This window comes from Ornithodoros turicata, chromosome 7 (assembly GCF_037126465.1).
Source record: "Ornithodoros turicata isolate Travis chromosome 7, ASM3712646v1, whole genome shotgun sequence".
Lineage (NCBI taxonomy): Eukaryota > Metazoa > Arthropoda > Arachnida > Ixodida > Argasidae > Ornithodoros > Ornithodoros turicata.
Window position 1 is genome coordinate 16,817,635 of NC_088207.1, and position 27,298 is coordinate 16,844,932.

General features: G+C 45.4%; 2 protein-coding genes across 3 annotated transcripts; one reads left to right on the forward strand and one right to left on the reverse strand.

The window, feature by feature from the left end:
* Positions 1-976: 976 nt before the first annotated feature.
* Positions 977-8,043, reverse strand: LOC135400250 (uncharacterized). 2 transcript variants are annotated; one of them, XM_064632027.1, is made up of 4 exons: positions 7,089-8,039; positions 6,780-7,025; positions 4,415-4,649; positions 977-1,720 (listed from the first exon to the last, which is right to left on the reverse strand). In XM_064632027.1, exons 1-4 carry the CDS (start codon positions 7,538-7,540, stop codon positions 1,661-1,663), a joined length of 993 nt encoding a protein of 330 aa, XP_064488097.1. In that variant the 5' UTR covers positions 7,541-8,039; the 3' UTR covers positions 977-1,660. The 2 variants fall into 2 exon arrangements, with proteins under 2 accessions (XP_064488097.1, XP_064488096.1); XM_064632026.1 differs by lacking the exon at positions 977-1,720 and adding an exon at positions 3,961-4,339 and having other exon boundaries at positions 7,089-8,043.
* A 2,270-nt stretch (positions 8,044-10,313) lies between these two features.
* On the forward strand, positions 10,314-27,034 carry LOC135400251 (fatty-acid amide hydrolase 2-B-like). The gene is made up of 7 exons (XM_064632028.1): positions 10,314-10,660; positions 13,033-13,252; positions 18,157-18,366; positions 21,274-21,393; positions 22,312-22,469; positions 23,217-23,315; positions 26,062-27,034. Exons 1-7 carry the CDS (start codon positions 10,478-10,480, stop codon positions 26,680-26,682), a joined length of 1,611 nt encoding a protein of 536 aa, XP_064488098.1. The 5' UTR covers positions 10,314-10,477; the 3' UTR covers positions 26,683-27,034.
* Positions 27,035-27,298: the final 264 nt, after the last annotated feature.

A 27,298-nucleotide genomic window follows, 5' to 3' on the forward strand; every position in this document is an offset into this window, starting at 1 on the left:
CGTGCGTCTCGGTCCCCACCACGAGTTGAGATAACTCGTTACTGTAACTAAGTTCCTTTTTTGGGTGACTTGTAACTTAACTCGGTGCTTTTGCGCCGTGGTAACTTTCAGAGGAACTCGTTCCTTTTTCAGGTGACTTTGCTAAAGTAACTTAAGTTAAGTTTGTGACTGTCCCTTCGTGTTCCCTAGTCTCGGGGTTTTACATCATGCATCATCTTCACCAGCTCACTTGCTTCTTAGCCATTTTTGCATTAAGTTCCAAGTTCCTTTTAATTTGCTTTTCACTCACGTCCACATATTTTCTTGCTTTCTCTCCAATTCCTTCATGGTATTTGCTGCCATAAAACGTGACGTTCAATCAATGACGGTATTTTATTCAGGGAGTAGGAACCACTGCCATGGAAATGAGGCTGAACCATTGTGCGCCCATAGGGAGCAAGATGCAAAGCGTTCGAATAGACATCTACCAACGTTGGTAGACAGACTGAAACCAAAACAAACCAGAAGGAGATGGAAGGAAGGATGGGTTCCATGAACGCTGCTTCCCACTGAAAGAAAAGTAGGGCCGAAGGACACGTCCCTTTCAGGGACCATTGTGGTCCCCTCCAGACCGTGGCTTTCAGGCGCGACCTTGTTCACCTCTAGCTTCGAGTGTAGCTCAACTCTACCAAATTTGTGGCGCTGTGGAACACTATGACGTCATGTATTCACAAACGGGGAGACGCCTGTTGTTGGACATAAATGGAAACTATCTAAGCACGTTGCACTTCTCCGCAGGCAACTCAAGGTCTAACTCAACTGCTCACGCGCGCTGCACCTGCGTAATACTAATTTGTGTCCAAAGTAACTTGGAAGTAACTCGTTCTTTTTTTTAGGTAACTCAGTGACTGCGAGCTACATTTCATGCTGAAGAACTTCGTTACTAACTTCACATTTTTCACAAGATAACTTAACCTGTAACGAGTTCTTTCTGACAGGTAACTTCTCAACGTATGGTTAAAATGAACAAAATCTCGCATAAAGAAGGAGGTCTTATATCTGCTTCAACAGTGGTGTTTCAAGGATAGAGCAAACAGGAATGGACCGAAGAAAGGACACACAGCAACAGTTGCAACACCAGCTAGAAACAAGCCTGTGCTGGTATCTTATTCAATAATTGCATCGTGCTTATTCGCTCGAAATCATATATTACTGAGGAAACACTTTTACACACCCTGTTGGGGACTTATCTATTTTTCCATGCTCATTCTTTACATACATATACTATACTATAATACTGCTGCCAACAGCACATCATGCACTAAAGAAGCGTATGAAGGTGGGGTAGTTGGTACGAATTCAGGGTGTGTAGACAGCAAAAAGACGCGGACAGAAGAACGACGACACGGACAACTACATCATGCACTACGCTCTGTGAAATCACTCCCTTATTCGAGTTTTTAATTCAGTCTTCTTATTCAGAAAGAATTCGCATAGTGATGCAGTTACAGTTATCACTAACTTTGGCTGTGAAATGGCATAAGAGGCCTGTGTGATGCCACGAGAAACATAACAGCCACTGTACAATCGTGTTAACTTCTTTAGTGAATTTACTTTACTTTACTTTTACTTTTACTTTTCTTTACTTCAGCAGCTCTTCATTGCTTTCTTGACAATTCTTTTAGTTTTGCAGTCCCGCAAAAGCTCCCAGTTGTCCAGGCATTACTGGATTGCAGACATCCTGAAATACAGACGATAATTCAAGCAACTGGGTGTTCGAGGCTTACGTGTTTGTATCGTCCATAGTTGTGGCCTGGCTAGGCTAATTCGCGTTGTTTACACAGACGATGAAGCTCTGAAAAAGTATTGCACAGGCTGCATTTCTGCATTCTGTAGTTACGCAGTTTTTACAGTGCAACTTTGTATTGAGAGATTGTGCTATTTCTTGAGAAACAGCACAGTGGAATATCAAAGCAAGGCACACCTAGAGGTTCTCATTCTAGCACGAAATTTCAGTTCCACAGCAAGCCGCAGGGCTGGGGTCATTGCTCGCTGTCTGTTATTGATATATACCAGACAGTAAGAGGAAGTCTGCAATGGATGCAATGCAAATAAGCTCATACAAAGAAAAACTTGGAATCATGTGCATCTTAGCTACATTGTGCTGTATTATTTTTATTAAAATTTACACGATTGCATATCCTACCTTCCACATTTTCAGTTACTTGTAGAAGCCGACATATTCATCTACAGGGTTAGTCTCGCAAACGTTACACATTTTGATCGCATCACAAAAATAGAAGACGGGGTTTATCCAACACCAAACTTTGCAGTCTGGTAGCCATTTGTCTGAAGTTTTGTAGGATTTTTTTTTTAGCATTATGGTCCTGTAGAAGAAAAATTAAAAATCAAGCAAAATTTCACTCTATGCATTTTCTATGGCCTATCTCACTCAAAAGCTGCCATTTTCGGCTGTGTGCGCTTCATTTTCATTTCACCACACACAGGTGACGACAGCATACAGAACAAGAGGATTGGCACATTACGTCAGAATCGGCATGTGACATCGTTGTAGGCAGCGCTACCTGTGTGAAGTGATGTGAATGTGAAGCAGACACAGGAAAAACTGGCGGTGTTTGTGGAGGATAGGCCATTGAAAACGCATGCGGCGAGATTTTGCTGTATTGTTAATTTTCTTCCTACATGACCATAGCGCTTACAAAAAATTCGAATGAAACTTCAGATAAATGGCTATCAGTCTGCAGAGTTTCGGATGGATCAAACCTAGTCTTCTATTTTTTTCAGTGCGATCGAAATGTGTAACGTTTGCTAGAATAACCCTGTAGTTGTGCCAGCACAAATCTATGCAACTGGACAGCTAATGTTGTGAGCACAGTGTACTGCATCGTCACGGACAAAGCCTGGGAGCAGGTGTGTGGGACACACTGCTTAATATGTAGCAAAATAATGTAGATTCCTTTGCATGACTGACCACGTAACTTCAATAATGAATGATACACATGCAATGTCTTCGGGAGACTTCTGGAAATTAATACATGACGTAAGGGAGGACGCTTTGCAAGATAGCACCCAAAAGCAACGGTTTCACAGATTTTGGGCAAGCACATTTACGTTGGCACCCATGAAGAGCAAGTAGTTATTCTGTTACAGAAGGTGTGGGGAGGGAGGTTCAAAAAAGAAACAGGGGTTTTGTGAAGCTCCTGTTCATAACAAAAGAAAAATTCCACACACACAACCACAAGATTCCTGAAGCGATACGGTTTCTGCTCTTACATAGTTATGGTTTTAGTGCGTCTTAGTGGGTTTTCTTACGTTGGAGATGGCCTAAGCTAATGCCAGCCACATATTTGTATCACAATCATAATAAATACATAATAAACAAGCAGATGTAACTATTGCACAATCATAGAGCACAAGGCATTTGATGCCGGTCATGCAGTGTGTGCATGAGATGCTACACGTTCTCCTGGTGGTGATGATGGGAAGGAAGCTTTAATCTTTCCAACTGTACATGTGCACGATATTGTGTCTTGCACTGCAACAGCATTTATGCACTCTTTTCTGTAGGCTTTCGAGTAACAGGTGCGTAGATGTTAGATTCATTTGTCATGCCTCTGATGACACATAGTCTGAATTACATTAGAGCTTTGTGGTCACGTCTTTCTTACTTACTGTTCCAAGTACCGTCACATACTCTAAGATGTAACTTGTTTTCATCCGTACTCTTTCTTCAAGCTTAATCCTATGAATCACTCCTCCTTAATTTTAGACAATCTGTATCAGCACCATGCCATTGATATTTTGCATGAGCTTGTTGCTAACATTCATGTGGTTAAATTATCCTAATATCTCTTATGTTCATATCTATTTCATGATAGGCAAGCCTGAGCGATGGGCAAGACACATAAACAAACACAAAGGCTCGAAGGCTCTTCGTGTTTGTTTACGTGTCTTGCCCATCGCTCAGGCTTGCCTATCATGGAATTTCTCCACCAGCTAGCCTGCATTTACGCCATTCTGTTCATATCTATTTGTTATCAATGTATGGTCGTTATATTACGTTATACTTATGTTACATTATGTATTGACAACAACCAATCAGAAGATCCTATCGGTTGTTTCGGAGGACCGTGCCAAAAATGAATTAGTATTAACATCATTACGAGCCTGTCACACAAATGCAGCCATCTACAACAGTGTCATCTACAACAGTGATGTTCTCAGTACCAATGTATGAAAAAGAAAGCACTCTATGTATATATGTACATACAATATTCAATGGACACATATAAATATGTGTGGAACGTACCTGCGGAATACGCCCTGTTTGCAGGCAATGCTGTTTGCCGTTGTTAAATAAAGTTAAAAACATTTCAAATTTTTAACTGCTATCGTCAAGTGCCTCTAGCCTTACTTTGTTTTTCCAGTACATTGATTTGTGTTTTGCAGCTTCAAGCTCATAGGTGTGCAGACGTTCAAGATGGGAGCTGGTCTTCCTCTCCCGTTCCAGCTGCATGCGCAGGATTTCTATTTGTAGCACGTGCTGCTCGTGATCATACTCCTGCTGGCGTTCCAGTGTGTGCGCGAACGCAGCCGCTGGGGGGGCGGCAGCAGTAGGCCCTGCTCTTGCCCTGCGACGCCGTCTTCTCCTACAGTATAGTGAGCGGTCAGACGAGAGTGCGCAGCAGACACACCGTACACTTTGTTTGTGCTCTCACAAAATGAGGCCTGTGGGCAATGAAATGGTCTATTCTGTATACAGTGGACCCTCGCTATGATGACGCCTGTTAATCTGACATTCAGGCTTTATGACCGAATTCCTGGGGAACGGTTTCTTCGCCATGTAAAATCTATCTCCCCGTTAATATGACATTCCACTTATCGGACTATGACTGAGATTTTTTGGGCACAGCTGGGGTCGAACACATGCATTATCCTCCCATTATTATGGCAGCGTCAGGCGCCCCTCAGAGTGGCTGCTTAAGTTGCTCATGAACAAAGTGACGCAGTTAAAGTGGGGCGCAAAGGATCGGGGTGACTCCAGGCGTTGTTGACCTCCAGATTACTCATACCTCTTCTTGGATTGCTAAAGTAAGAAAAACCATAAAAGACAGTGACCGCCCGTCACTACGAAAGAGGCCAGTGAAGCACTGAAGGTTGCTTTATTGTTTTTTGAGCAACACAATGACATTCATAATATTTGTGTGATTTATATAGTACTCTTGTCCAGTTATAAAAGCTGATCACTGCAAGCTACACCAAGCAGTCACTGTTGACAGATTTTTTTGTTAAATAAATTGTTGTGCAGCATCATGCGTGCGTTTTGTTCGGCCGTGCATACTCTCTGGTCCCGACCGGACCGCTTTCTCGTTATTATGACAGTTCGCTTTATGACCAGAATCTGCGGGAACGGAGGTGGTCATATTGACGAGGGTTCACTGCAGCTGCCATCTAGATCGTGTCGGGTACAATCTACCGCTGCGGTGATATCGTAACTGAAACGGTGATGTGCGGCTGTACAATGATGCGTAGCCCTTACATGCAGGGGTATGGGCACTCTGGGTACAGTATAAGACGTGAAGTACACGCTGAATATCTTTGTCAAACACAAAGGGAGAGGTAGCAATAGCACCTTGTTGCTGCAGTCATTCTTAGTCCGCGTTCACACGCAGCAACTCTGTAGCTCCACCCACAAGCAACCTTATGGCGACCGGACAATGTGGGTTCGAATCGAACTGGTGGAATCTTTTCCTTAGCTGCTGTTTATCAAATTTCAGTCAGTTTTATTGCTCCAATAGATCATTATTGCCGTCCAGAAGTGGCAACTGATATGTTTCCGTGAAGTTCGTAAAAAAGAAAAAGTTATTTTTTAGCTGCACCTCCAGGATTTGAACCTCTGAACCCACGAACGAAATCCACAACGCCATCGGGAGTCACGTGGCAATGCTTCCCTCTCTGATTGGCCGATGCACGAGCAACTTCTCAAGTTTTCGGTCCGGGAGCGATTCGCAGCAACTCGGAGCAACTCGAGTTGCTGGAGGTTGCCGGCTGACAGCAACTCCAAAGGTGCTCATAGTTGCTGCAAAAAGTTGCCCCGTGTGAACGCTGCCTTACGCAAGTCGGCATGTCAGGTAAATAGCTTTTGAGGAACATCGTTTGCTGGGGCATCAGTACAGACACACACAAGCCTTTGCTGAGTGGTGCACTTTTTTTTTATGGCTGTGTAAGCGTGACAAAGGCGGTTTGCTACATGCACATGGCAATATACTGCTTTGCACTGCTGAAGCACATAGCCTACGTGCAAGGTGCGCATGCCATTCGATGTGATGTTAAGTTTGTATGTCCATGTTATTTAATTCAAAGCTTTGACATCATCTGTCAGGCATTCGTTACTGTACACTCTTAGAAATGAACTTCACTGCATAGCATGCTCTCAACCAACCGTCATCTCGAATGATATCGTTATCTGCCCCCGATTTGATGAAAACGGGAGGCGTACGCCTTTTTTGTGACAATTATGGACTGCATAAGTGTCACAAAAAGATTTCAACTAATCAGAGCAGATAGCGATATCATTCGAGTTGGTGGTTTGCTAGGAGCATGCTATGCTGCGAAGTTCATTTTCAAGAGTGTAGTAGCTTGCAGGAACTGGCACAATATCATTCAAGGCATCTGTGATTATGTGTGTGCACCTCAGGCAAGGGAGCTAACGACATATATGAAACTGACTGACCAAGAACTTGACAGCACCACTTGACATATTGCTGCAAGGTGCTTACCTGTGTCCCTGTGTTGCAGTCCGTGAAGGTGTAGTGGTATTTCTGGCCACTTCAGTGACAACTGGTGTCGTTTGTTGGGCTACTGTGATGCTACCAGATGGACACAGGATGGGACTGCTGAACAGAACGGGCCCGTTAGTCCCTCCGTTGGTAACGACCATGGCAGTAGGTACCGCCTCCTGTGATGGCAAACTGTTCACAAATCTGGGACCCTCCTGGGTTTCTCCTGCCACATCTGAGGCTCGTCTGCAGGAAACAAAAAGAAAACATTATTTTGTGAAGGAATGCTGTCCTTGTGCATTATCTTACGGTTCAGGTTCTTGTGCAGTTGCATCGTCGTCGTAGCCGTTGGTGTCTTTGTGGAATTCTTGCGGTAGAGCTTTCCAAATGGCCTTGTCTATCGCGGACAGCTCACCTTCAGGGTCCCCGGCAGCGCCCTTCTGATGGATTCGAACTCTTTTTTTTGCGGTCAATTTGAGGCGCTTCCACTGTCCCTTGACGGCATCTTGTGATCGCGGGCCAAACGCGGTCAGGGTATTGAAGCGTGAAGTTATGGCCTGCCACGCATCCTTTTTCTTTCTTAGTGTATCTATGTCTGCAGACTTGTCCTCGACAATGCGAGCATACGCTAACACAAGTTTTACTACACAAAGCTTGTCGGCCCACTCCCAGTTTTCTGACCTTACACGCTTCGCTGCCATTTCGCGCCCAGGTGCACGACCTAACGACCACATCGTAGGCAGCTCTTCCCAGCGCCGCATTTTTGGAAGGTAGCGGTGGCGCTACTCATCGTCCCAGTTATTGCTTCCTCAACTTCTACAATACTTTGTACTTCAGCTTACCTTGGTATTTCTGTACAAGCGGTTGATATATTCCACAGATGCTCCATTCTGAGGTTGATTATCATCATCATTCTACACGTTTTCATAGGAGCTGTTGCTGTCGTCTGCTACGGGAGTCGTAGATACGCTTCTGCGCGTTCAGAATTCAAATTTCCACCGTCCAATCGTGGTTCAGATCTCGCGTGCCGATGAGTAGCGCCCCTAGCGGATCGTGCGGACTGGTGCGGACGGGCTCCTCATAGGGGTTGCTGGTTATGACATTGTCGTTATAATCTAGTAGGCCGTGCTCAGGTGTCGTCTGCTATGAAACGGTCGGTGACACTGCGTCCTGATCTGCAGGCGAGCGAACTGAACTGTGCGGTGGCACCGGAGCTGCAAGTGGTTAGCGCGTTGCGATTCTTCGTAAAGGGCTACTACCAGGAAGCCGCCTCCGACATGCGCGGATTCAGTCAGCGTCCCAGCTGGGGCTCACTGGCGCCGGCTGCTCCCATGGGACACAATGGGTGCGTTTTCTTATTCAACTCTGGCAACTCCGAGTTACTCTCAGGGCGTTTATGTTTAATCGCCCGGAGGCGCTCGGAGCGGATATGTCGTCACAGATCTGGCTCGAGGGCGTATGAGAATTGGCTCAGATCCGCCCACTTTGTGTTTGGTTATTCGCTCAGAGTCACATCCGAGGCAGCTCGCTTCGCTCGGAGCTTGGAGGGCGAGCTCGCAGATCCTTCCCACAATTCCTGAGCTAGAAGATGGCGGCTATTTTGAAATTTTGAGGTGGCTTTCATCCAGACAATCTAGACCGCCGTACCACACGAACCAGTTGTGGAATTAGTGCTTGGAAATGCAAAACTCTCTGACAGATGTCGAGAAACTTTATGTAACACAGGCTTTGATGCAGAGTTTGCAGCCAGCGTCATGATGGACGAACGCGCGAGTGGCCCCGCGTGAACGGCAAGAAAATCGGCCGTCGTCGTCTTCCACACACTACGTGCAACATGGAATGAAACGTGAAATGATGTAAAAAAGAAAAAAGAAGGAACACAAAATCTGAAAAACTGACAGAAGCGAAACCTTCAAGCCACTAACGCATAAACGGTGCCCTACGACGAACACCAACGAAAGCAGACGACACAGCAATACATACTGCGCAAGCGCAAAGCCGTTGTCGCTCAGTCGCGTATTCCGCATTGACGCACTTCCGCTCAGCTCGGGCTCTGCTCCGAGCGAATAAACATAAACTATGGTGAGCTAGAGCCCTTTAGTTTAAAGGAAATTTTAAAAAATACGGGCAGCCCCGCTTGAACTAAGTGCAGACGACAGAATGCGTTGGGCCCACAAGTATGGCGGCCGGTGACCGCGCTGTGGAGCACCCTATGCGCGATCCAGCCTGATCAGTGGAGAAATCGGGCTTGGCCAGATTTCTCCACTGATCCACGAGGATGAGGAGGTGTGATGCCATGTAACCGATGACGCTATAAGGAGAACTCGTTCCGGTTCGCCGGTCGCTGGGGTTCAGCGCCTTGTCCCTTTGCCGCCGTAAACCATTTTGCCAGTTCTCCCGGAGAATTGGGGATAGAAGGAGCGGCCGAATCATTACCGAGCCAGGAGAAAGACTTTTTCAGAACCCGAATAGCCGAGTAGCAGACGACAGCGGAGTAGCAGACAACATTTCTCTAATCCAATCAGCGAGCGTTCTCCTTATAGCGTCAGCGCGAGGTTCCAGGGTTCCAGGCAGATCACAGGCTGGTAGTGCTCTTCACCGCCGTTGCGCACGGTCGCTTTTTTCGGCGTATTTTAAATTCAATTTCTGGGATAATTACGACTCTGTGGCGTAAATTACTTCGTATGGCCTATCTTACTGACTACTGAACAGTTTTATAGGAAGAAAACTGGTTGCTAAAAATGACTTCTGTTTTGAGCCTCGTCTTGTCTACTTCTTCGTGTGTTATCGTTCCCTCAAGCTCAAGGTTTGCCTTCGTCGAACCTTCACCAGCTCGCTTGCCTACTCACCGTTGTCTCATCTACTTTAAATCGTACCTTGGTACAGCATCTGGGAAGCGTGGGAAAAATTCTCATCCCCCATGCAAGGTCCCCATACCTCTCCCGAAATATATTTTTCTTTTTTTTTTTTTTGCCACGACACTGCACTGCGATATCTTCGAATAGACCTCTACCTGTTTGTAAACAAATATGACGTCATAATGTCCGACAGCGCCACGAGTTTCGTAGAGTTGAACTATACGTTCAAAGCTAGTGGCGAACAAAATGCTTGGAAACACGCGACAAGTCATGGGAAAAAAAAAGCATCTGCTTATTTGTATTCTTTGCGCGTATGATTCGAAAGAAAAATAAATGATATTACAACAAACAACAACTTTGTTTCGAGATAGTGAATGGGGAATTTCATCGGCCGGGGTGATACTCTTCCAACTGTTGCTGGTGATGATGCGGGGAATGAAATAATAAGCCTTTCACGAGGATCGAAGTTCTATGGTGTCCAAAAAAGTCAAAAGAGCTTTGAGGGCAGGCAGAGCGTTGGTGAGGGTGATTTCAAATACGACGCAGCGAATATGCGTTTTTTTTTTTTAAACTACGTACTTCAAAGCAAGCGCGGCAAACATCTTTCCAAGCAAAATGTTTGTAAATTGTTTATTTTTTGTCATTTGCTGCGGAACGACTGTTTGAGAACGAAAGCGAAAGAGGCGCCGCCGGCGTCATCCACCGGCGGCGTGCTCGGTCGGTGGGTTGTGGATTGTGTTACTTCATGGCCACTTATGACAGCAGCTGAACAGCTTCGCCAGAAGCCCGCGTCGTAGAATTTGCAACATTCCAACGCAGTCACCATTCACTGTCACTCCGATGGCTCACCTATTTTTGAGGCTAGTGTTCCATGTGATGCATTATGTGAGGCTGTTCAACGAGTATTTCCTCACGTTCCTGTTCTCTTTGATGTACCGCAAATCAAAACGAATACCGCCTATTACGGACGATATTCTCTTGAAGCCTGCCAGTCATCTCGCTGAACAAATAAGAACTGGAAAGGTGAGCCTTGTTTGACAACCATTCAATCGAAATGCGTTGAAGTGGCTGAGCATGTTTGCATACTCGCCGGAGTTGCTCGCGCGTCACAGAATTTCGATACGGGTGTCATGCTTGCACAATGTATCCGTGCTTCATTGTGTGCTTAAGAGAGAAAGTGAGACACGCATGTAAAGCGCTTCAGAAACCTGTTTTTTTGCTTTAAGTACCGCTGATGTTCTGTTTGTACTGTCAGGCAAAGAGAGCCGTACAGTCAACACATCAAAGTATATGAGTGAGAAAGATTCCGAACCTGCTGGGAAGTGGCGATAACATTGTATTAATATTCCTCGACAAAGCTGTTGTATCTGAAAATGGGAAATTCTCAGTCGGTTTCTGTGTACATAGATATATAGGATTGGAAAGGTGGGATGGGCGCGCGAAGCAAACTTCTCAGCCAGGCCAACGTCTTGCATATTTCTAATCCCTGGTCGAAGTACTCATGAGTGTCGGTTCCGCCAGAGAAATTAGACCCGGTAATTACCTGGCTTTTTGATGTTGCGAGTAGGACAGAGAGTTTACCTCTTTTATTCAAGGCTACTCTGAGCGTCCTTGGATATGTAGGCCCAGAGATCTTAATCGATTTGGGTCTGTTTTGATACCGCGCGGTGAAGTCCTTGTCGCCTTTTATTCCGATATTAATCCCCCATCTATTTGTCTCGTTCAAAATCTGCTCCATGTAAAGTACAGGGGAACGGATATTCGTAACAGTATGTCGGAGCTTGAATCATTGTGGATTGCGTGGAAAGCGTAACATGCCAGTCTGACTCATGCTCAGAAAATGTGCCACCTCCTCACTGTTACTGTGACCAAAACAAAAAGAAAAAAAGACACACGTACACATATTCCGGACCTAAAGATGTCTAGCATATTTGGAGTCATTTGGACACGATTTTGAATTTTTTTTTTTCTTTCAGGGGAATTGTGACTTTTTATGGTTCTCAAGTTGTCTTTTTGTCTTTCCAAAAATCGTGATGCAGTTGAAAAAAAGAAATCAGTGTGTTTCGGCGATTCTCGCAAAAGGAACAAGGCAGACCTCCACAGTTTCAGAATTTTAAAAATGTGTAATCTGTGAAAACAGCAGGGAATGATAACGGACATATTTTCGTTACAGTTTTCATTTTCGTTACTGCTATATTTTCGTTTCCGTTAACCGTTTCTGATACCAGCTTTTAATTTCGTTTCCGTTAGTGTTCCTGGTAAAGGAACGACTGTTACAGCGCTGCGAGAGAACAGCCAGTCCGTCTCTGTCAGCACCCTGTTTTGCCCAAGTGCTGCTTCGGTGTCACGCGTACACACTATACACAAGTAATTTTACGTCGTTGGGATGCGCACAGCTTGCAAGATTTTTAAAGAAGTGTAGGAACACGTCTTCAGTCTGTCTTCTGTCTTCAGTCACGCTGAGTCCAGCAACCCAAGATGGGCATAACTTTTATCCAATGTCACGTTCATAAGTGAATGCTTTCAGTAGTAAACAATACTGCCATAGCCACGGTGAAATGAAGAAATTAAAAAATACAAATAAAAATCATATGCTGTCATCCCTGCGCTATGGTGGAGTAGAGAGCGCGGAGTCGACGTTGTGTAAAGGCTCATGTCCTGATGTCACGTAGGTAGGTAATGTCAGGAGTGGGTGATGCACCCTCGGTATCCAATATTGCGCTTTGTTTCCATGCTGTCGTGTAGTATTTAGAACATCACGGGGAATGGAGTCATCAAAATACAAAAATAATATGAAAAGTCACTGAAATGTCATTGCACAGCAGTAATAGCCATTACCGGAATTCAATACCGGACGATAATTTTCGTTTCCATTTCTGTTCCCGGTAATGGTGGACAGTGATATTGCTTTTCCGTTTCCGTTATCGTAATGATAACGGAAACGGAAAAGCAATATTATAACGGAAACGGAAAAGCATCTCCAATTTTGGTAATATACCGTTTCTGTTTCCGGTTTCTGTTTCCGTTACCATTACCGATACCCTTCCCTGGAAAACCGCACTCTGTGTGGCTTTGGAAGTGTTCTACTTCGTCTGAACTCCAAAGCACCGTATTTTACCTTTTCTAATATAAATCCTTTCCGGCAGCTTCTGGGGCGATCAGAGCAATTTTTAGGGGGTGCGCTTAGAATGCGAGAACAGCAGTTCGAAAGGAGCTTGCGTATCAACGTTCAGACGACTTCAGGCACTTGCGACCACATTATTCCATCCCTCTAGTTAAGTGTAGGTGCACTTCTGTTTCCCATTGGCATCTCAAAATGCTTTTGCTCGCATTAAAACTTGAAACGACAGCACCGAGTAGCAAAAAACCTGCGTCATTTTCTTTTTTCCGTTCAGCTGAAGAGTGTAGACCTTCTGAACCGCTACATTGCAAGGATTCAAGCTGTTCAGCCCACAATAAATGCAGTCACTGGAGAACGATTCAGCGAGGCCCTCTTGGAAGCTGCTGAAGCGGACAAGCTGGTCGCATCAGGGACCACAAGCGCTGAGGAACTGGCACGAGAGAAGCCCTTTCTGGGCATCCCTCTCACCACAAAGAACTGCTATGCTGTTAAAGGTGATAGTCTTTGCATACTGCTTGGGTTAAAACCAGGGATCGGAACAGGAACTGAACCCGAACCAAAAACCGGGGAAAAAAAAGTTATTTTCTGTTGAACCCAAACCAGACCCGAACAATTTTTTGTTTGTCATGAACCGAACCGGAACTGAACCCCCCAAAAATTGATACGGTTACCGGTTCGGGAGTCAGTCCAGATGTGAAATAATTGTACTACCGACAGACGTTTTTTTTGTTCTTTATTTATTTGTTGTACGATAGTTTTTTGCACACATGATGCGCTAAACGTCGTCTGCATGTGTGCCCATTTGCGTCCGCGTGTTCGTCATGCACCTTTTTTGTGTAATGGTACATGACCTTATTGAGAGCTGTGGCATTGTTGTAAAGCGTGCATATTGAGTTAAAGTAAGCTAAAAAAAAAGCCTTCGAAAATGTGTGGATGCCAAGATGTGTACAAAAAGTTGTAAAAGTAATTTTGATTATATATTTTGTGCAAATGGTGTCCAGAATAATGTTGCCTGCGTAGCTACAGCAGTAAAGTAGTGTATACAACCAGGCTGCCGAACCGAAATGTTTTCCGTTCCGGTTTTCGTTCCGGTTCTATCATAAACGGTACGGTACCGGTTCTGCTCCGGGGCAAAAAAATAACGGTTCATACCGGTTTTAACCGGTTCAGCTTCTGATGGGCATATTCATTCCAAGAAAAAAAAACTCAATGTTGCAAAATGTAAGCCCGTTTATTCCGCATACATGGTATTTAATATTAATAGGCAGTTGAGAAATTGATATGCTCCTAGTTCCTGTAGGTAACTGCCTGTTCAAATCAGGGATCGGAACCGAAACTGAACCCGAACCGAAAACCGGAAAAAACCGTTATTTTCTGACGAACCCAAACCGAACCGAACCCGAACGATTTTTTTTGCTTGTCCTGAGCCGAACCGGAACTGAACCGAAAAAAATTGATCCGGTTACCGGTTCGGGAATCGGTTCAGAGGTGAATTAATTGTACTACTGACCGACCTTTTTTTTTTGCTCTCCTGTACGGTTATCTCACGCCTTTCTCTTACAATCGTGTACGGTGAGCGTAAGCTTGCTTGCACGTAGCAAAATTACTGCCCGTGGACCGGTTAAACCGAGGCGGAAAAAAGTAACTGTTCCAATCCCTGTAAATGCCCCGACCGCTGACAGTTTTTTTTTTTGTCTGTGTATGTGCGGGGGTGGGGTGGGGGTGGGGGGTTCTCCCTGAGCCGAACCCGAACTGAACCGATATACCTGAACCGGTTCAAGCTGATAATTTCGGTTCAGCGGAGCTAAACCCGAACTGAACCAATATGCCTGAACCCGAACCCGAACCGGACCGAAAAAAATACCGGTTCCAATCCCTGGTTCAAATAGGTGTTCTCTTCCCTTGAAGCGCATGATACAGACGGGCTTGTTTGTCGTGATGTCGTACGTAAAGTACTTTCTTGCTGTATTGATGCGATCGTGTCCCATCCGAATGCCTGTTGCTGCTTCCTCGCCAGCAAGCACTACCGCTCGAGTACGACGCAAATCGAGGAACTCCTTCACTCGCAAACGCGCTCGACGGCTTCGTTTTCTTTACTTCGTGTCCTGTCCACAAAAGAGGCGCCACTTCGCACGCGCTTGCCTCTCGGATACGTAAATGTATTCGATGTCGCTGCTCTCAAACAAGGGACGCGTTGCGCGACATTACCGATAGAGAAGCCGTTTCGCAGCCGCCTTGGGTCGCTGTTTAGTTGAGGAGAGTTTGGGCAGATGAAATTAAAACGAACGCTACGGCACTTTGGTAGAGAGTCACAACCGTTCACGTGTACCTCTAAGTCTATGTGCGCGAACGATAAAACGTTACAGCTTAAGAGCCTAAGGGTCATAGTATACCCACATACATTGCACCGTAACCGTAACCCACGTAAAGTATCCATGACATGACTTCAGAACACACGACGACTACTCATTCGCTACTCGTAGTACATACCGGCAAAGTTTTTGCTTGGACCGAAAAACCGTTCAATGAATTTTTCGGTTTCACTCCTGAGCGAAAAAAACGTATACTGTTTCGATTCGGTTCCGGTTCGCACCAAAATAGCGTGTTTTTTTTCGGTTTTCGGTTCGCTCCGACACCCTGTATACAACACAGTTCTGCATCCAGAGATATTTCCGTAAAGAGTGCGTGTAGGACCTCAAAAAGCCCCGAAAAATTTCCTAGATTAGCTGAGAGAGAGAGTTTTTCTCTTCTTCTTCTTCTTCTGAGACTTTTCTGTGGTTGTTAGGTACTTTTCTTCACTTAGAGAGAACTGTAGTGGTGGCATTCCTGCACTCGATAGCTCGCATTTCATCATGCAGGGCGTTTCAGTGCATTCTATAACATGGGAGACAAGACACACACAAATTTAAAAAATCTGAAAAATGGAACTGCTCGCTACTCACCTGTGCGCCATGCATTGAGCTAAACAATTTCTTTGCCCAAAAATGTCATGTCTGCTTTAGCCTGAAAGTGTGGTCTGTACGCACCCAGGACATCCTCGTATTAGCAATTTTTAGAAAATACCACCACAAATGAGAAGGAAGCATGTGAGAGAACAAAATGTCCATTTTTCCTGCAGCTTTGATGTGTTGCTGGTTGAAGAGGCTTGCATACGTCTACTGGATGGGGAGAGTATCGTTTAAAGAATGAAGTTTTGTTAGAAGTTAGAGACAGCTGCAGGAACATTGGAAGGACTGGAAGATTAGTGCACCTCCAAGCAATTGTCCGTTGTATGACGTGCTAGAGGATCATGAAAGAGAATCCAGTGATGACAGTGATAAACACCAATGAGTCCTTCTCCCACTAGCTTCTTCTGGTAGTCAGCTGTACCAGTTCTGTGATGTAGTTAGCTGTAGTTTTTAAACTCAGTTTCTAAAAGAATTGAAACTTGATAATCAGGGTCACACACAGTTACTGAAGTTCATTTCTATTAGAGGTGTGCGAATCCGAACATTTTAAGTCGAATCGAATATCGAATCGAATGGGGAAGAAAATTCCGAATACCGAATCGAATATCGAATATTCGTGCAAAATTTACAATATGTGACTTTCGCACTAGAAATTTCCGTTTTGTAGCCCATGGCATTAGTGTAATTTTTTTTGCATTAACTGTCACAAGAGAGACATGCAATTCTTCTCTTTAAAGCCCCTACTCTTTAATTTTACATGAAAGTGCTTCCTGCTTTCCAGGTGAGCCTACATTTACTGGAGCACTGGAGTGGTCACCATTATTTCAAAATTTTATGTCAGGCAGTAGCATGTTACACGGATGAGGCTGTAATTGTTTCGGACAACCACAGGCCATTTGTCAAGCAAACGGAGTGGCATCCTGCCTCAGCTTTGCCATGGACACCCTTTAGTTTCTTTGCACTCGCCCTAGGAAGTTGCACTACTGAAATTTTAGACGAAAATGACATCTTTAAGACGCCCTTCTTGTTCGTGGGCTGGTCTGTAGTCATTATTCGAGAGTTCTAACTTTTTAAAGGCAACCTCACAGACATCAAATCAAAGTCCCTCGTCGGCACCGCTAAACTGCATGTGGGAGGGGCGCCACCCCTTCCACAGACGATGTCTACAAAACTAACTTTGGATAACGTTACCTCAAACTAAACACTGTCCAGCCTGTGTTGGTCCTGCAGCAAAAGGCAATTTCGTAAAGCAGGCTTCACCTCATGCACCGAAGCGTCAGGTGAAGCCCACTTTCGGGTTGTGTCGTTCATATTCGTGGAATAGTCGAATATTCGAAAGTTCGAATATTGGATATTCGATTCGCGAATCGAATAGTTTGATATTCGATTCGGATTCGAGAACTCGAATATTCGCACACCCCTAGCTTCTATTTTAGTTTATGTTCTCGTTTTTTTGTTATATCGTGTTCTGATAAAAGAGAGAGGACGCTGACAAGCTGGTGCATACTTGAAGGAGGAGGAACCAGAGACAGGGAGGAGATAGGGACGGACACAAAAATTCTCAAACACAGCAAAGATTTTATTGACGACAACCCACTATATATTCAAAAACCTCCGAAGGGGAGGAAGAGGAATGAGAGAGGGTTGACTAACACAATTGCCTCGTGTGGCTATCTCTACAGATTCACGAAGCGTTCTTCGCCAGGTCACTCTTTCCCTACGCAAAACAGAGGTTTCCGCGAAGAGGGCTTCACAGTTGTTACATTCCCGGAGATGTTGAACTAATTCGCTTGACACGTGGGTCCTTTCTGTGCTAAGCGCATGTTCCCTAAGACGGTCATTCAGACAGCGTCCTGTTTGACCTACATAGCACATGCCACAAGCAAGGGGTATACAATACACCACTGAGTGGTTACAGGAAACAAACGGATTACGGTGGGTGACATTACAACCACGGTTCACAGAGGAGAAGGGGCAAAGCTTGCTTAATTTGCAGACATTTGAAAAAACAATCGTAATGCCAAAATTCTTAGCAACAGCTAAAATATTGTGGGAAACCGAGTGGTGGAACGGGATGGCCACCCTCTTTTTAGAGTTCTGGGAAAGATCGGGCAAGGTCGGTCTAGCGTAGTACACCTTACGTAATAAAAAAAGAGCCCTGGAAGCGATAAGATGACGATCATAGCCAGCTGAGAGCAACCTACCGCATTGGCGGGACAAACTGAAATTGATAAAATGCGAGCACGTTTTTGACACGGAGGCTCTAACCAAGGATGAAACAATGCCAGACTTGACTATCTTCGAGTGGAAACTGGATCGCGGTAGGAGAGGTTTAGCGTTATCTTTGCCATAATACCAACAAAGGCCAGACTCAGTGACTAACGTTGAGTGACTCGTGACTCAGTGACTCAGTGACTCGTGTTCAATAGGTCTCTCACTTTCATTTGCAGGAATGATCCACGATTCAGGCTTAGTGGCTCGTGCTGGATTCCGAGCCCCTCAGGACGCCGACTGCATGGCCCTGATGCGAACAGCTGGAGCCATTCCATTGGTTGTGACTAATGTGCCCGAACTGGCCATGTACTGGGAGTCGTACAACAATGTCCACGGCTGCACGAGCAACCCTTACGACACCAGGCGCATATGTGGTGGAAGCAGTGGTACGATTAAAACCCTCATTCTTCTAAATACTTTGTTTCCCTGGGTTGTCAACATGTCAGTTCAATGACCAGGGACGGGCAAAGTGCCTCAGAATCAGGGATCGGAACCGGAACTGAACCCGAACCGAAAACCGAAAAAACCGTTATTTTCTGAGGAACCCGAACCGAACCGAACCCGAACAATTTTTTTGCTTGTCCTGAGCGGAACCGGAACTGAACCGAAAAAAAAATTGATACGGTTACCGGTTCGGGAATCGGTTCAGAAGTGAATTCATTGTGCTACTGACCGACCTTTTTTTTGCTCACCTGAAACGGTTATCTCACACCTTTCTCTTACAATCGTGTACGGTTGATTGATTGATTGATTATGTGTTTAATGGCACAAAGGCAACGGTGTACGGTGAGCGTAAGCTTGCTTGCATGTAGCAAAATTACTGCCCGTGGACCGGTTAAACCGGTTAAAAGTAACTGTTCCAATCCCTGTAAATGCCCCGACCGCTGACAGATTTTTTTTGTCTGTGTATGTGCGGGGGTGGGGGGTGGGGGGGTTCTCCCTGATCCGAACCCGAACCGATATACCTGAACCGGTTCAAGCTGATAATTTCGGTTCAGCGGAGCTAAACCCGAACTGAACCAATATGCCTGAACCCGAACCCGAACCGGACCGTAAAAAATACCGGTTCCGATCCCTGCTCAGAATACGGTGAAACCCGCTTATAACGACATTGACGGTAGTCGCGAATTCCATCGTTTTACGGGGTACATCGTTAAACGAGGCGCTGACGTAAATAGCGCGTCCCCGAAAAAAAGTCGCGCGCCATACCACGTGTAGAAAAAGAAACAGATGCTAAAAAAACGTGAAGCTGTGCGACATCGCATTGGCTTGGGAAAACAGCGATCAGAACTCGTGGAGGGAACCAGGGAACATAGCGGGACAACTTCTGGCAACACTGCAACGTCACCATTCCGCAAGTCGGCTTCACCCAACGCCTGCGTGCTTTAGGAGAAGCCCGCTTTAGAACACTGTCGCGCGACTCGCGGGTGAAAAGCACGTGCTAAGCCTTTTGAATCATCTCGCGAATTTGAGCAGCATTGGCCAAATACGGAGACACACTTTTTCACCGACAGTATTGGAAAATGAATGGTGGCTGTCTATTTCCTTGCCTCAATTTTTATGATGGTTTAATTCGTTTGATGTGAACTTCGAATGATACGAATTTTTTCCGCTACCCCGTCAGATTTTTTTCCGCTACCCCCCCCCCCCTCTTGGATCCGCGGTTACGACAAACGTCAGTTTATACATTGAATTTTCCTCTCCCCCCTCCCCCACTCTCTGCCCAAGCTCCCACTCCCACGCTCTGCCAAAGAAACTGCTCGTCCCCAAACCGAGGGTCTGGATCCGCCCCTGAGTACTAGTACTGGTACTTGAAATGCTTCCCATCACTGTCAATGACATAACTGTAATTGCGTTCTCTGTGACTGGCATGGAGATCGACACACTGTCAGACTTGTTTATCAGGTTTCCTCAAGCCGGTGGCCAGTGATAAGGCCCCTAGCTTTCTGCGGCGGAAAATTAAATTTTCCGTGAAGTGGGATTTCCAAATCCGCTGTATTTCACGGGCAACAGAAAACAATAAAAAAAATGGAAGTTTCAGCATTCTCCCAGGATCACACAAATGCACAGAGTACAAGCGAATCTCAATTTACCATACGAGATACATACACAGGGTGTGTGTAGATGAACCAAAGTGGGATTTGAACACACAACTCGTTGCCTATAGAACTGACAAACTTCTGGTGGCGCACGACGGTGCATTTATGGGTAAGAAACCTATAGGAAGATCGTTAACCTACAATGACAAACTAACCAAGACTTACCTTATTTCATTTGATGAAAGGTGACACTCCAGGAAGTGTGAGGTAAAGTTTAACTTGCAGAATGGTGATACCAAGCAAAGGAATAATTTGCATAATTTCTGTGATATACCGAATATTCCGCAAAAACGGATGATTCTGCGAGGAACTGTACGTTCCGCGAGACATGGCCAATTACACGAAATTTCTGGGAATCGCGGATTCGCGGAAATCTAGGGGCTCTACCCGTTGAACACGCGTGGTGGCGCTAGGCGCACGTTCAGTGGCCCTTGGTTTCCCACGTGACAGGGGTCAGTTCCCTGACGAGGCTCGTATCTACAACTTTTGATAGCGGCTCGCTTATGTCTATGATTAAGGCCCTTCTTTTTCTGCTGCAGCAAATCCTGAATTCCGCAGCAGGGAACTAGAATTCTGCATTTTTCTGCGGTAAAAGGAAAATTACCCTAGTTCAGACAGAAAATGCTCTCCGTCAGCTCTTAGTGTAGAGGGGACTACAAACTTAGTCCAAAAACTTGTGTGACTTAGCATAACAAGGTACATTGTACTTTCTTCGGAGAGGGAGTGACGTTTGTCACTGACTATCAAATAGTACTTGCTAAGTGACCTCTCTGCATGTACAGAGTTTACTGTCACACGGAGGTACTTGACAGCTACGGACACCAAAGCAGGGGTCAGCGTTTGCATTCCACTCCAGAATCCCAGAGAGTTGAGGGTTAGAGAGAGGAGTTAGAGGGTTGTTCCAGCACACAGATGGGGCCATATCACGGCCTGGTGGCCTTATCCGGTTGGCACATCTACACTGTAACGCAAGCTGACCCGGTGCGAGCAAAGTCCATTCATCTCGCGCATAAACTGAGTTCAGCACGCGGTTTCTGCAAAATTCTGCGCAAAACCTCACATTCCGCGGCAGACTCACAATTCTGCGAATTTTTGCAGAATCACGGAATCGCAGAAAAGGAAGGGCCTTATCTATGATGCTGACACTTGCTTGATGTCTGTAGCCTTTGCAACTTCTCCATTTCAACATTTCAGGTGGAGAAGGGAGCTTGATCGCAAGTGCCGGCTCAGTCATTGGAATTGGAACGGACATTGGAGGAAGCATACGTATGCCAGCCTTTTTCAATGGCATCTTTGGTCACAAGCCTACCACGGGTGAGTGGCTTACGTCTTACTCTTATGTGCCCACATAACTGGAGTGCTAGTGGATATGTAACAAAATATTAGAAATTTTTACAATATCATTATACAGTCGCTAACCGATTTTTCGGACTCCAAAAATTCGGACTTTCCGATATTTAGGACAAAAGTTGTGGCTTTATCAGATGCCCGGTTGAGCCAAAGTCTTTTGACGTCCAAAAATTCACACCGTTTTCGTACATATTCGCCTCAGTCTCTTTTTTTTTTTTCTTCTTCTACATTCTCTTCACCATTGCTGACAGCGCACCTCAGGCAACGGCAGCGCCCTTTCTCGCATAGTGCAGCAAAGCAAATGCGCATTCATGAAAGAACTGATGTTCTGAGGCTGGAACAACATAGAAGGGACAAATACATACAAAGCCTCAATTTGCCTTAGAAATTAACGATGAAAGATGAAAGTCACTGAAAAGGTTATCCAGCTGTAGGACTTGAACCCGCATCAAGCACATCCACACACACACAGCGCATTCATAGTTGCATTTTTGTGCCTCTTTCAGTTTTCTTTAATAAAAATAATTTTGGAAGACTCGTTTCATTGACTGAAAATTCGGACCGATTTTGTGGCTTTTAGAAGTCCGTAAAATTTCTCGGCGACTGTACAGTAGAACCCCGTTAAGCCATACCTGGCGGTGACGCTGCCTTGTTAGGTTCTAATGTGTCATAACATTGTGCTGCTGAAATGATTGCCGGGGTGACACCTTAAAGCTGCTACGAGTGTCACTCGTGCCTAAGCACCCTTGTCTAACCCGTGATAAGTACAGTCTAGCTATATATGTACACAATCACGTTGTATCATATGATATGAATGAGGTTCTTTATCATCTTAATGAACTGCAGGGCAATAGTACCACTCATGCTCGACTTTCTACGCAGGTCTTGTTTCCAACAAGGGCCAGTATCCACCAGCTAGGGATGCTAGCCTAGACTTCTGCCTTGTGGCTGGTCCCATGTGCAGATACGCGGATGACTTGTCACCCATGCTGAGAGTCATGGCTGCCAAAAATATTTCCTCGATTAAACTCGATGAGCCGGTAAGGGATGGGCAGCATAGGTTGCTTTGAGAGGGTTGTCTGTTGTTGGATTTGGACCCCTCATTCATGTTAGCTATTAACAGGTGGGATTTTGAGCAATCTGGTGAACATAAATAGAAAGAAAGAGCCTGAAAGTTTTTCCATCCCCATTCGCATGAGTTTAGAGCACATGTTGATTTCCCCGATTTTTACCCCCGGAATTGGGGGGAAAATATTTCCCAAAAACTTCAGGCACTATCTATAAATAGGGCCTGACTTTTTAGGGTTAAACCCGTATCCGCCCGATATTTACCCCCCCGAACGAAATCTGTAAAATTCGGGTTTAACCCGAATCTACCCGAAAACGTTCGGGTTGCGTGGCACACTCATAAGCGTGCATTAAAATAAAGTTTGATAACATTGCTAAACATTAGTTCAATGTTAAGACAAATTTTTATTAAACAAAAAAAAATCACCCGAATACACCCGAATTCCTGACGACAGAATATGCCGTAACGGGATTTAACCCGAATACACCCGAATTTTCGAATGAAAAATATCACCCGATATTTACCCCCCGAATTTGGCCAAAAATAAAACCCGAAAAAGTCAGGCCCTATCTATAAATAGAGCCTGAAGTTTTCGAGAACTATTTTTTCTAGATTATAGAAAACAAAATTGCCATCAATAGGGATACGTCGAAGTTGAACTGCGCACAATGTGAAATGCAAATGGCCGTGACAACGGTGCTGTAACATTTCTTCGCAGACTGACTTTAGAAGGCTGAAGATATTCTACATGATTGACGATGGGGGAAGCTACCTTGTTACTCCTGTTTGCAGGGAAATGAAGGCGGCTGTCAAGAAGGTAAGGCTTCAAAATCATCATATACATTCCTCAGACTTGTCAAGCGATTAAAGGGGCAATAAACAAGCAAACAAGGTGCACTTTTTTTAATGCATTGTGGGACTTCGGTGTCTGCGAGCATTTCCCAAAAATTGTTTTCGCAAAAAAGGCAATGATGGCTCCAAACCGTACCGAATAGCAGGATTAGTCGGCTTTTCTCAAGGATGCATCTTCCGTGCAAGGTTATATACAGGGGGCCACCGCGGACATTGAGATCTTGGAATCGGGCAATCGAGAAAGTTTCAGGATTCTTTCTCTTTCTGGAGTTTGCAAAGCCAGATCCACTTTATGGGAACTTCATGGGAAAGAAGCCTCGTTCTGCTTTTCAAGAAGCCTGACATGGTCCCTGCGATGGTCGTGCAGACCATTTGCAGAGACCGCTGAGAGCTGCGCTCCGCATTTTTGCCCATAAATTGCGGCTTTTTTCGCTCATAAATCATTAACGATGCAACAGGTGACCCCTGTTCCTTTTGTTCCCTCTGCCGGTGCCCTGCGACAATGCGAATGTAGGTTGGCAACACTGGTTAGCCTAAAAAATAACGATACAATAACACAGAACAATGTTATAACAGCAGGAGCTGAGAGACCGCCTTGCGGAATGTCATCGGGGAAATTTTCGAGTGAAATGAAAGGCACATGAAACAATTGTTTCATGTGCCTTTCATTTCACTCGACACTCTGTGACACTGGAATGAGAAACAAGAATCTTTATATTTCATGTCGCAACTAGGTACCAGTGGATGACCGCAGTATTCAAACACTTGCCCCAGCTCCACAAAAGCTGGTCTTTGGCTCCTGCAGGAGGGGACTGTACACAAAAACGCGATTCAAGGAATGGGCACCACCATTAGTGCTGCCACCCCGTGGTAGTCACAGGAACTGTGCACGTGTGGACTGCCATTTGCCGAGTTTCTTCATTTTCCCGTGTGTGCTTTCGTTCATTTTTTGTGTCCGTTCGTGTTCATTTCGTGCCGGTTCATTTTCTCCCTCTCGGGAACCGGTGTGGAACAGGTATCGCATCTGCCAGCCCTCCTCACGTGAACAACTGTGCATATCGCAGCGGAAGCGAGCAATCTTCTTTTTCCTTGATCTTTCGAATGTTGATAACGCCACTCAGATGTTTACCGGATCACTAGTTATATGGAATATGTATTACGTTATCGTACGTCATACTCATTAAAGTCGGCGGCCACCAGTATTCATCCCAATCGGAAGAGCGATTTTGGCAGTCCATCCCTGTTGTGTCGTTGCTGGGAACGAGGTTAAGGAGCGTACGGAGATTAGTGGTTTGAGAGTAACGCGACAAGGTCTACGAAAGGTGGACAGATAGGTTGTCACAGACAGCTGTCTTTTTTGATATTGTGAATCACTTTCCCGACGCCAAGTTGAAGGACCGCAAGGATCTCAAGTAGATATCGGGTTTTACCCGAATTCTTGAAAGCTTGTTGGGGGGGAACTATTGTGAAAAATCGGGTTTAACCTAGCTGAAAACGAAGAACACTAAACATACGCAAAGGCATAGCCCCCGCCCCTGCAGTGGGTGCAAAGAGTGTAGGCGAAAAGATCTCACCTATTGTTCATTATTAGACCCTGAAGTTTTAGGGTTAAACCCGATTTCCCCCCGAATTTGCACCCCGAATCGAGGTTCACCGGTTTAGGGTTAAACCCGATTTCTACCCGCAAAACTGCACCTAAGCTAGGCACCTCACGGCAATGACATACTAATTTTTCACATAATACACGGTTGATCTCAACGTCTGACACTCTGGATAGGCTGTACAACGAACGTTTGTTCGACAATGGAGCCCGATTTATCCCCAAATACAGTCTGATGGTAATTTTTCCGCACGAATTTGCACGAATTTTCGACATCAAGTGATTGACCCGAATTTTACCCCCCGAATTTGGAAAAAAATAAAACCCGAAAACTTCAGGGTCTATTCATTATCTGTAGAGCCTGAAGTTTTCGGGAAATATTTTTTTCGAAATTCGGGGGGTAAAAATCGGGTAAATAAACGTGTGCACTAAATTCATGCGAATTCTGGTGGAAAAACTTCCAGTATGCTAAATTCGGGGAGGAATCGGGCTCGGCTACTCAAACTAACTGTAGTGGTTCGGTACAAACGGTGATGCAACTGCATTTGCTGTCAAACAATTAAGTTAGTGCCTTCCTACAGACGTCCCAGTGAGGGCAGTTTGCCGGGTAAATATCGGGTTTAACCCAAAATGGGCAACCTTCAATTCGGGGTGCAAATTCGGGGAAGAATCGGGTTAAACCCTAAAACTTCAGGCTCTATTCATTATTAGGGCCTGACTTTTTCGGGTTTTATTTTTGGCCAAATTCGGGGGGGTAAATATCGGGTGATATTTTTCAGTTGAAAATTCGGGTGTATTCGGGTTAAATCCCGTTACGGCATATTCTGTCGTCAGGAATTCGGGTGTATATTCGGGTGATTTTTTTTTGTTTAATAAAAATTTGTCTTAACATGGAACTAATGTTTAGCAATGTTATCAAACTTTATTTTAATGCACGCTTATGTGTGTGCCACGCGGCCCGGATGTTTTCGGGTAGATTCGTGTTAAACCCGGATTTTACAGATTTCGTTTGGGGGGTAAATATCGGGCGGTTACGGGTTTAACCCTAAAAGGTCAGGCCCTATTCATTATCTGCGTTAAAGTCAGACTTTTTTTTTCTTTTTCTCTCCAGGTTGTGCGGCACTTCGCGGACACGTATGACTGCCCCATCACGGATCCTGGTCTCGGAAGCTACTTCAAGTACTCCATGCAGATCTTCAACGCACGCTTGGCCGGCGCCGATGTCCCATCGTTCGCAGCGGAGCTGTCTCTCCTCAAGGGTGAAATCGACGTCATCCCGGAGCTCTTCCGGTGGGTCGTGGGGCGTTCGCCCCACACGCTCCCTGCTTTGGGCTTGTGCCTGCTCGAGCGTGTTGCCCCACAGAAAGGCAGTTCTGCCCTCAAACATTTCCTTAACAAGGCTGTGACACTGAGGACAAAGCTCTGTGAACTCCTCGGCGAAGACGGCGTCTTCATCTACCCCTCTCACCCAGAGCCCGCCCCTTTCCACTACCAGACGATATTCAAGCCGTTCAACTACGCGTACACCGCGATATTCAACGTGCTGGGTTTCCCCGTGACTCAGTGTCCCACGGGACTGAGCTCCGCGGGCCTGCCCCTCGGAGTGCAGGTGGTCGGGAACATGTACAAGGATCACTTGTGCCTCGCGGTCGCCAAGGAAATCGAGCGGGCGTTTGGGGGATGGGTCAGTCCGAGCGCGTTGGAAACCACCGCGATGTTGAATGGGAAGTGATGCAAAAGACAGCATCACAATAGGGCCCCGGGCTGTGACTCGCACATTTGTCAGGTTTTGAAAAGACTGAAGGGCCCTTAATTTTCCTCCGTTTTAACTTCCTGATCACTTTATTTTTGTTTTGCGGTATTTTGTGCGTGTACTGCAAAGGCCAGGACCATAAAACAAAACAAATTGTGTAGTGCAGAATAAGGTTCAGTACCTCTTACAAGACACGATATTTACTGCGGCGGAGTTGCTCTACTGTCAGCCTAATTAGTTCTACAAAGTCTACCGCTGCTATGGTGCAAAAGGCAACATTGGTTGTATCTCAGGTTCATGCTGCTGGATACTATAAATTGTGCTAGATTGGCGTCGTGTCCTCACTCCTTTTAAAGAAGACATATGTTTAAATGCTGTCACAGTTTCTATTAAATGCATATACAGTCAAACCTCGTTACAACGAAACGCGATATAACGAAATTCGCAATAGAGCGAAATAATTTGGATTCCCCGGCAGAGGGCCACAGAGGTCAATGTATTTTATCTCCCACTACAACGAAATACTTTTTAGCCGCCGCCTCGATGCAGCAACAGAACGAGATAAGGTTTATGACCCCAAAACCGATTTCAGGGT

Excerpts from the sequence above, each read along its gene's own strand:
- LOC135400251 (XM_064632028.1), top strand. The coding sequence starts at position 10,478 with ATGGCTCACCTATTTTTGAGGCTAGTGTTCCATGTGATGCATTATGTG. Across the intron at positions 10,661-13,032 it reads AACAAATAAGAACTGGAAAG|CTGAAGAGTGTAGACCTTCT; the intron begins GTGAGCCTTGTT and ends TTTTCCGTTCAG. Across the intron at positions 13,253-18,156 it reads GAACTGCTATGCTGTTAAAG|GAATGATCCACGATTCAGGC; the intron begins GTGATAGTCTTT and ends TTTCATTTGCAG.
- LOC135400250 (XM_064632026.1), bottom strand. The coding sequence starts at position 7,540 with ATGCGGCGCTGGGAAGAGCTGCCTACGATGTGGTCGTTAGGTCGTGCA. Across the intron at positions 7,026-7,088 it reads ACTGCACAAGAACCTGAACC|ACGAGCCTCAGATGTGGCAG; the intron begins GTAAGATAATGC and ends TGTTTCCTGCAG. Across the intron at positions 4,650-6,779 it reads ACTGCAACACAGGGACACAG|GAGAAGACGGCGTCGCAGGG; the intron begins GTAAGCACCTTG and ends ACTATACTGTAG.